The sequence below is a fragment of the Larus michahellis genome, chromosome 1 (genome assembly GCF_964199755.1).
Source record: "Larus michahellis chromosome 1, bLarMic1.1, whole genome shotgun sequence".
Lineage (NCBI taxonomy): Eukaryota > Metazoa > Chordata > Aves > Charadriiformes > Laridae > Larus > Larus michahellis.
This window is the reverse complement of record NC_133896.1, coordinates 106,036,781-106,046,461: the sequence shown is the minus strand read 5'-3', so window position 1 is coordinate 106,046,461 and position 9,681 is coordinate 106,036,781. Positions and strand designations below refer to the sequence as shown.

Genomic DNA, 9,681 nt, shown 5'->3' with positions numbered 1-9,681 from the left:
TCAGGGCTCTGACTGACAAGTTGGGGATAGCTTGAGTAAGGATGACTGATATGTTTTCCATGCTAGATGACTGCCCTGCTTGGCTGCATGGACATCCAACTTGCTTCTCAGTCAACTTTGGAAGCGCTGTGGTTGGCACATGACGGTGAGCTGGGACAGTGCACTTGTCGGCCAAGAGACACTGACCTGGTCCTGCTCAGCAGTCAAAGCCCTCACTTAAACTGTGTTTTGGAGGCTTAAGTGATACACAAGTAGTGGTAACAGTACAGATGGATGGATTTTATGAGAAAAATCTACACATGGATATTATTTGTAAATAACATAACTATTTCCTTATGTCTGCATTTTAATGCCTTTTTTTTTTAGCTTGCATATCACGCACACTTTATTTTGTGAACTTTCAATGAGTACTTTTAGTCGTGAAGCACTCTGCAATGTGGGCCACATTCTAAAGAACAGCCTACTAGATTTGCTTAAATTTTTTAAATTTAAACTCTAACTGTACACTGCAATATGCAGGATAACTAGAGCTACTTTTCATCTGAAGAAAGTACCCCCTGTAACAAAGAAAGTTACTCTAATTTCATGTATATATTTGTGGCCTGCACAGAATTAAGCTCACATTTGAAAAATAACCCCTGTTGGTTTTTAATTCGTTTTTAAATGAAACAATTAGGAAAAAACCCAAATGAAACCAAAACAAGAGTAGGCTTGCAATCAGAGCAAGAGCAAATAAAATGTTTCAATATGGGCAAAATGTAAATTTGATCAAGATAACTAATATAAAGTGTCATACTGCACCACAACAACAACAACAACAAAAACTCCAAGCCATATAAGCCCACAAAATCCTGGATTTACAATGTTTTTAATAAACATCCTCACCCAATGAACCCCTTGTTCTTTCCTTTCTGGTTACCCAAACTCTTGTTTATATAAAAAATATATCTGATTAATAAATGTTTTAATATTGTTATATTTTTTCTATTGAAAATATATTTTCAGTAGTGTGATAAATTTGGAAATTAATTTCCATGAAATATATCCAGGTTGTATGCACATAATACGCTGCTCTGCATTCGCACTACCAGGAATGAAAAAACATGTAAAGGAGAATTAAAAGTGCACATACATGGTTTGGATTAGTTATGAGTAATTTTCAAACCCCATTAACAACTAACAGACTCCTACCTCCTCGGTAATGTATTTAATTGTGAGAGAGGCGCCTTCCATGGATGTCACGTTGCCAGCCACAGAAGCAATGACAGGCAAAATGGATAGCAAAACGATAAAGGAAAATAAACTTTTAAATTACTCTGTCATGACAGTATTTTTTTAAAAGGCCTCAGGTAAGTACGATTTTCTTGCCATAACAATTATTCAGATGCGGAATTGGGGCAGACAATTATTCAGATGCGGAATTGGGGCAGAGTTTTTCAAATAACAGTCACAGAAAAGAAAAATTGCTTTTTTTCCTCACCAAAGGCCTGTGATCGTGCAAAATGCACGTGCTTGTACAGTCCTACTGAGTTCAGTGGGACTCCCCATGCTGGCAAAATTACCTTTGTAGCTAGAATAGGACTGGAGCTGCCCCGTCTTTAAACAAACTCATCAAATTGGCATTGTAGAACACCGGAGAATCCTGATCTTTAGAAAACTTGTTCCTCAGTTAAGTCTGTTTATTTTTTTTAATGAAAGGAAGGAAAATTTACTTATTGCACTACTGTTATCCCACTGAAATTAATGCAGTTATTCCAACATAAAGTGACAACAGTGATTCAGGCCTAGCGTGTCTTACTCTGAACTGGTTGGAAGCATAATCTTTTCTGAGTTGCTTTCTGATTTTCCTTCTTTGCCACCAATATACAATGGCAGCCTTTTCCAAGAGTTAGGAAATACATTTTGATTCACAAGCTGTAAATTAAGCAGTAAATATCATTATGATTACATAAAGTAGTTAGTTAATTTTGATATACACATATATTATATTAATTACCCAAATGCACGTTTTAAGGGAAGAGTTGTAATGCTTGAGTATATTGGAACGCCATGTAACTCAAAAACGTCCTCCAAACTATGTGTAAATCAAGAAAAGCATCTGCACCCAGTTTACATGTGACATGCATGTAGATCTGTGTGTGACTTCCACAGCATGCAGACATGCGCTCCTTCCCCTCTTCCCAGTAGCGCATATCCCATGCAAAAGTTTGGAAGTGTAGCCCAGCAAAAGTTTGGAAATGTAGTCTGTGTAAGTTGTCTGAATAAAACATGAAAGCTGTAAGTCTGAAGAGAGGTACAAATATTATGTTAGGCCTTTGCAGCCGTTTTCTTGCATGTAAATATGGCTATTGAAGAGTTCTAAAGGTAACTGACTTCGATGTCATTTAGATATCAGTACTAAATGAAGATCTAGCCCGTAGTAACCAGAGCTCCATTTCTGCAGAGTCTGCTTTTTACTTCTAAAAGCAGTTAGAAGTAGACTCAAGGCAACATATTATTACACTGCTGTCCTACATCTCCTTTTCTGCCTATGTACAAGGTAACTGAATACCACAGCGTGTAACTTCCAGCATTCGTTGGTGGTTGTACCACTGCCCTTAACTGGAGGATGATATGTCCGGCATGCTTCCATGGGAATAAGCACGTCGCCCCACTGATGGCTGTCCCTCTCAGGTCTACTACCACTGGTGGAAATTACGCTTAGTTCAAGCAGCGGAGGCCTGCATTTTTGGAACAGAAAGCTTTCTGAAGTCTGCATGGCCACAATATAGCTGACAACCATGATTTACACATGGTTATGGAAACATTACAATCATTTTTCCAGCGATATTTTGCCACGTAGTAGAAGCTAATGCTGAGTATTACTAAAACCCAGAAGGTTTAGGGTAGTGAAGAATCACAAGGATGAACAAATTTTCCAACCTAATCTAAAATTTAAAGCATAAAAAGTGTCGAGTGCTAAAGTAATTAAAAATCAAGGACCTTAAGATTTCAAACTCTCACTATCCTCCCAATTGTTCACACAATGAAAACTCGGTACATAAAATCATTAATCATTTCTGCAAACAATACTAAGGTTTTGAGGCACCGGCTTACCAGCATTCAAACTATCATAAAGTAATATAACGATAGGATCCATACATTTGGATTTAGTTAAGAGATAAAATAAATATTTATGTCAAACTTCTTTTTGATTGCACATTTGGTATTGGAAGTTACATGGTCACAGAACATGAAAGAAGTCAAATACTTTTTGATCTACCAGCAAACTCTAAATACATCGATAAAGAAGCCACACCAGGCCAAATAGATTACTACTTTCAAGTAAGTTCATGAAAGTTTCCCAAATACTGTTATACAAAGTTACACATCCATGCTGAGTTATTCATCAATGTGTAGCAAGAGTCTTGCAGTAGGCCAGGATTTTATCGGCAGATAACTGGCGGAGGAGCTATGCAGTGTGATTAAAAATTCCAGTTTGGAAGCATTAACATAGAAGTACTTTTATAGTCTGAAGAGGAGACTGCAGTTCTTGAAGTTGGGAAGAGCAGAAGGGAAGAATGAGAATATTTTTCCATTTTAGAAATGCTGAGGCACAAAACACAGTTGATTCTAGTACTTTCATACATGAAATCCTTTCTCCTGTATGTGCATCATGTGTAACCGCAAAGTCTGTAAACTGCTGACTATTCGTCTCTGGTGTCCAATGAGTACAACTCCAATTCTTCTAATGTCACTGTAAGATAAAAAGTTTCATCTCGGATGCAAGTATAATAAAGCCTCTTGCACACAAAAGACTATAAATATACGATGAATCGCTCTACTTCAGGACAGCTTACCTTCCTGACTGGGACATACAAGAAAGCTACAAATGTTCAAGTTTTCCGCACCTGTCAATTCCAAATTTTTAAAGACAGCCATTTAAGAAATAATAATAAAAAAAAATCTTAAAGCCATGGTATTTGTTGTGATACAGTCAAGTAATTTTTCCAAATCCGGAGGAAGAGCCTAAGAAGTGGGTTCTAATAGCCCAGCTCTAGTAATGTGTTAGTAGCAAATGTTTCCCACTCAACTCATACTTGCAAAGGAATAGGGCTGATACACTCACTCTTGCAGTCCTGAGACTGAAATAACAGGCTGTGCTTCTGATGATTTGGGGAATGGTGGTGAGAGATGGTCTAAAGATCAGAATAGCAGTGAATATTCCAGCTCGACCCGGATTTCCCTCCTGGTTTCCCTTCATCTCGTCTAGACCTGCACCCCAGAGCAGGTAGCTCACCTGCAGAGCCTGAATTTCTGGCAGGAATGATGTTAACAGCCCTCAGCATCCAGCACAATCCACTAGTTCAGTTGTTCTCTAAACTTCACCAACTGCAATATGCTGAGAAAGATCACAGAGGTGGCGAGGGCAGGAAACTTCAGATAAACCCTGTCAATTGCGCGAATCCCACACTGGGACACAGCATAGACATCACCTGTTTAGATACCCTAAAAAATGATTTAACAATATAGCTAGTAAAGGAGCCCATGGGATGAGGCATGACCTTTCTGAGTTTCAGATTTGCAGTTCAAGATACCCAGCTCTGTATCCTCCAGATGAAGAGCCACTGGATAGCAGCAACTATTCTGTACTTGAGCTTAACATCCACCTAGGGGATGATACACAGCACTTAAGGTCAGCAGGGACTATGCAAAAATACTGAGCATCTTAGAAGCTAAAAAGAGTCAGCTAAAAGAATCAACCTTTACAGGAGGGATTGGCATTAGAAATGCAGGAACAATGCATAGCCTTTATCAAGGAAGGCCTGATAAAGCTCAGAAGGAAGCCAGCAGGCCTAGGGTAATGGAGGTTATTTGAAGGAAGAAGAAATCTTTCAAAAAGCTGAAGTGGTATCTAAAGAAAGGAAGTAGAAAGGATGATAACCTTAGGCAGATTATCTGTAAAAGCACAGTAAGGCAGGCTAAAAAAAAACCTCGGGGAACAACCAGAAAAAGACAACGAATAATAAAACTCATAATAAATCTTTTTGCAAGCTCAAGGGGGTACAAGAAGCCTGCCAGAGCCTCTGTAGAGTCTAATGATGATTTGGGTATAAAAGAGCACTGAAAGACTGGCCACTGGCAGAAGACTAAACCAATTATTTGAGTTGATATTCACTGTGTAAGAAATTGAAGTGACTACCATGCCAGAACCTTTATGGAGTACTTGTCGGAGGATCTGTCTGAAGTTGAAGTGACTGCAGGAGCGGTTATAGGACAAACTGAAAAAGCAAGCCACAACCCACCTCCAGAACACGACTATATATAGCCAAGAGTTTTAAAAGAGTTCAGGGATGAAGTAGTAGAATTGCTAACAGGAATGTGAGCGAGGAAGGTTTCAGCTCTGCTCCACTTGGTTAAAAATTTGTCGGTGCCTGAGGCATGGAGAGTGGTGCCAGGCAAAATTAAGAAGTTTCCAGGGTAGATCTGGGGAACTACAGATCTGTGAGCCTGAAATCATTACAGGGCATAACAGAAAATACAGTAAAGTACAGAATTATTGGATGCTTGGATAAATGATCTACTCGAATCACTATGGCTTTTACAAAGAGAAGTCCTATTTTATAAAATTATTTGTTTTCAGTGGAGGAGTCAGCATACATATGGATGAAGGCCATTTGATACACGCTACTTGGATTTCCAAAAGCTTCAGAGAAGCTTCCTCATCAAAGCTTAATATGGAAAATAAGGAGCTACGGCATAAGAAGGTGTCTACGTGACTAAATAGCTGGTTTAAAGACAGGAGGTTAGGAATAAATTGTCAGGTTTTACAACGTAGTGATCAATGGAAACCTGCAGGGACCTACGCTGGCATAATGTCAAACATTACTGTTCAGCAAATCAGTAAATGGTCTGGCAAAACAGGTGAGCACAGAGGTGAAAAAGTCAGTTGGTGAGACTGAATTGTTCAGGGCAGTAAGGAAAAAGGCCAGCTGAGAAGAGTTTTAGAAGGATCTTATAAGACTAATGCCATAAAGCAGCAGATGAAATTAAATGTAGGTGAAGTGATACACACGGGATAAAACCAGTCCTAACTTCACATGTAAAATTACCGAGTCTTAACTGACCATTGCCATTATGAATACAGATAGTCCCAGCATCAAATAAAAGATTAGGAATTAATGGGAAGGGAATAAAGAACAAAATAGATTGTATCATTATGCTACCATATTAATCTATAGTTTGCTCAATTCCTTATATACTGGGTGCAGTGCTTTCATTTAAAAAATGATAGAGGGGAGTCAGAGATGGCTGAAGAAGGGCAGCAAGGCATGGAACAACTCCCACATGAGGACTGACACCGGCTTGATGATTTTCACAGCAAATAAAGATTTTTGCCGCTGATTTCAGTGGCAAATCAAGGTCAAAGTTTTTCTAGGTCAAAACTGCTTCCCCAAGAATCATTTAAGGATGTTCTCTGCCTGACCTTTGGCGGTGTTTGGTATGGCCACAGAATGAAACTGTCAGTTAGAATCATAGAATGTGTTGGGTTGGAAGGGACCTTTAAAGGTCATCTAGTCCAACCCCCTGCAGTAAGCAGGGACATCTTTAACTGGATCAGATTGTTCTTGGTCTCTTAATCACACCTTTCTGCTGCATCATTTTGGTAAGAAATTAGTCTTTTATTAGCTTAGGTGGGAAAGGAAACGAAAGCAGTGTTGCATACATCACAATAATTTCACCTCTGCAGCATCCAAAGAAATTCAGATTGATTAGTCATTGTCGGGATAATAGATTACATACTTACTCAATACTCATTCTTGAAACCATATCCAAAGTAGTGAAACCTGCTGCCATGAAGTTATTTTTATACTGACCCATTTTTATGGAGTCCAGCCAGTCACTGACTGAAACAAACAAAGGATATTCTGGAACCTCACCAGGTGAATCTGGCATTCTGTAAAAACAAAATGCAAAGGTTACTAAAGCAGTACAAAATATGACACCTGATTTACTCTGGTAGACATTGTTTTTATTAAAAGACAGAAAGAATAAGAGAGGAGCCTGAGCTGTAAAGGTCAGATCTTAACCAAGGATCTCTTTAACCTGTTGTCTAAAACTTACAAGTCATGTCAGTCTGCCAAGTTGTACAATTTAGACAATACATTTTTTTAAAGTACTGCAGCTCAGTAACAAACTGAGGAATAGACCTCGCCCACTACTCTTATTTCTTGTTCCCACAGTGTGTTTCTTTACGGATCTTATGTGTTCAGGATGATAATAATTTACAGATACAGTAGTCAAAGTAGACAAATAGAGTTTAACATGAAATACAATTTAAAAATATTAAAACACTGAAAGATACTTTTTACATTTATCTACAAAAAAAAAACCCAAGTGGCTCCTTATTGCTATACCATTATGAAATGGCAACACTTGATTACAGTGTTCAAAATCCAAAACTAACTCTAAAAGAAGCAAAAGAATAACATTTTCTATCTTTGCTTTTACATAGAATTATATGGAGTAGCAAATAGAAATGAAGGAGCTAATTTAGTCACATTTCTGTTTCCATTCTTTCCCCTAATATTATCACAACTGAAACAGAAAGATTCCAGTTTTGGGGCATATATTTCGAGTTTTCTGTTGTGTACAACACTGGTGAGGGCTCACAACTTCCATTGACTTTGCACATTTCTGCACAGAATGCAGAAGCAGCACACTGCTGTTTATAAAAGCTTTATGATAGCTATAGGAGAAAGATATAATTTATTTAAAATGAATATGTAGACAGCAAAAGCCACCCGACATAAACCGATGGAACATGACTTATGTAGAATGTAGGAAGCAACACACCCTAGAATCTCAACATACTGCGCTTCAACCACACATACTCAGATACATTAAACACACTGATTTTCATTCATATTATCAAAACTATAGAGAGAAAAACTGAAGGACAGGAGAACACTGTTAAGTACAAGCCTCAATTAAAGACCTACCAAGGTCCCTTCCAACCTGAATTATTCTATGATTGTATGATTCTATAGAATAACTGCTGACCTCGTAAGTTAACAGTAACACAATAATCGTTCTGATTGACTGCATCGAGCATTCACAAATGAAGGGAAAAACTTTCCCATGCAAGTGAGCTCTATTAGAACTCAACTGCAAGAAAACAGGCATAAATTTTTAGATCTTAAGTAATGTTTTAAAATAAGAATAGATAAAAATGCATTAGTCTGATGCAAGCAGCAGGTAGCAAGTCATATATATATTTATATACACATACACATAGAGACCACTAATGGCCACTAGCATATGGGCATTAAATCCCGTAAGTTCCACTAGTTTGTGGTAGATGAAAAGGCTGTAGCCCTAACTCTATGTTTTCCTAGTAACTTCCCCATTCAGCCTTTCCCGCAGCAAGAGACCAGCCTCAGTCTTTGCCTTGTTACTCAGCCTGTCTCTAAACCGTATCAAAAATCCCCTAACTCACTGATGCTCTCAGCAAGACCCACCCAGGCATTGAGAACCCCTTATAAACCCAGGGGGGTCTCCATGAAAGCACCTTTATCTTAAGGTGAATTTCAGCTAAGGAAGGGAGTGAGGCCACCTAGACCTTCACTGATTCCAGCTGATATCCAGGGACAGCTTGGATCGATAGGCTTACAAAAATTGACGAATTCCTCCACCACAGCCTTGCCTGTCCTGTGGCTGCATTCATTTCTGTAACATTATTAATGAAAAAAACATTGGACAACACCATCAAGAATTTGTTGTGGAATGGTGATAGCATAATCTCTTACTTGGTCACTGTTGCCATTCTTCTGCAGATAAATAAAGATTTAGCAAGTGAAGACACAACTACTTTACGCAGGAAATTACTCCAAGGCAGTTCAGAAATTGCTTGAGCACTGTCAGACGGAGAGACAGGCTCTTGAATAGAGAAAAAAATTGTAAAGAGAAAAAAAGCACACAGGAGAAGCACAAAAAAAAATGAACAAAGAGATTCACAAAGATTAAGGTCAGACAGTGCACAAACAGAGCTCAGACAAATAAAAAAAAAAAAAAGAAAAATGCCTAATATAAGCTGCATGAATTAAGAAAAAAATCCTTATACAACAGTTTATTAACAATAAAGCAAATCTTAAAAGGGGCTTGAAGTTATTTGAACCCCCACATAGCTTTGAGAATTCAGAACGTTGCGGCTCTCCCACTCCTACTATATCACCCTAAAATATCTAACGATAGCTACCATGTGTTATACCAAAAAAAGTACCGAAAAGTCTTACACAAGTACATCCTCCACTAGGGTATGAAGGGTGCTCGGATTGCGGATCAGTTTGTCTAGGAAGCTGACAATATCACTGAATTTTGGACGGTGGTTCCTCTCCTTTTGCCAGCAGTGAAGCATTAGTTGGTGAAGAGAAGCTGGGCAGCCCATGGGGGCTGGAAGCCTGTAGCCTTCTTCGATAGACAGTATAACCTGAAGAAATACAATGCATACGATTACTGAGCATTAGAGTTAAATGCTGAAAGGACAGTGTAAATTTGACAATTAGAAACCAGTGATAACAATTAATGGCACAGCCACCCTCACTTTATGCATTGCTGGGGCTTCACTCAGGGAATCGGAACTGGCAGGAGTGTGACCAGAGGAGATGCGAAGTATTTTGTAGGCATATGAAACACGCTAGG

At 38.5% G+C, this 9,681-nt stretch overlaps 1 protein-coding gene across 6 annotated transcripts in view; it reads right to left on the bottom strand.

The window, feature by feature from the left end:
* Positions 1 to 1,699: 1,699 nt before the first annotated feature.
* EPHA6 (EPH receptor A6) overlaps positions 1,700 to 9,681 on the bottom strand; it is a 512,920-nt gene continuing 504,938 nt past the window's right edge. For 5 of the 6 annotated variants that reach the window (XM_074597837.1, XM_074597854.1, XM_074597845.1 and 2 more), the window contains 3 exons: positions 9,276 to 9,469; positions 6,788 to 6,937; positions 1,700 to 3,736 (listed from right to left, as the gene is read on the bottom strand). In XM_074597837.1, coding sequence (XP_074453938.1) covers positions 3,622 to 3,736; positions 6,788 to 6,937; positions 9,276 to 9,469 — 459 coding nt within the window. In that variant the 3' untranslated portion in view covers positions 1,700 to 3,621. The remainder of the gene's footprint in view (positions 3,737 to 6,787; positions 6,938 to 9,275; positions 9,470 to 9,681) is intronic. The other variant, XR_012588748.1, reaches the window with a different exon arrangement.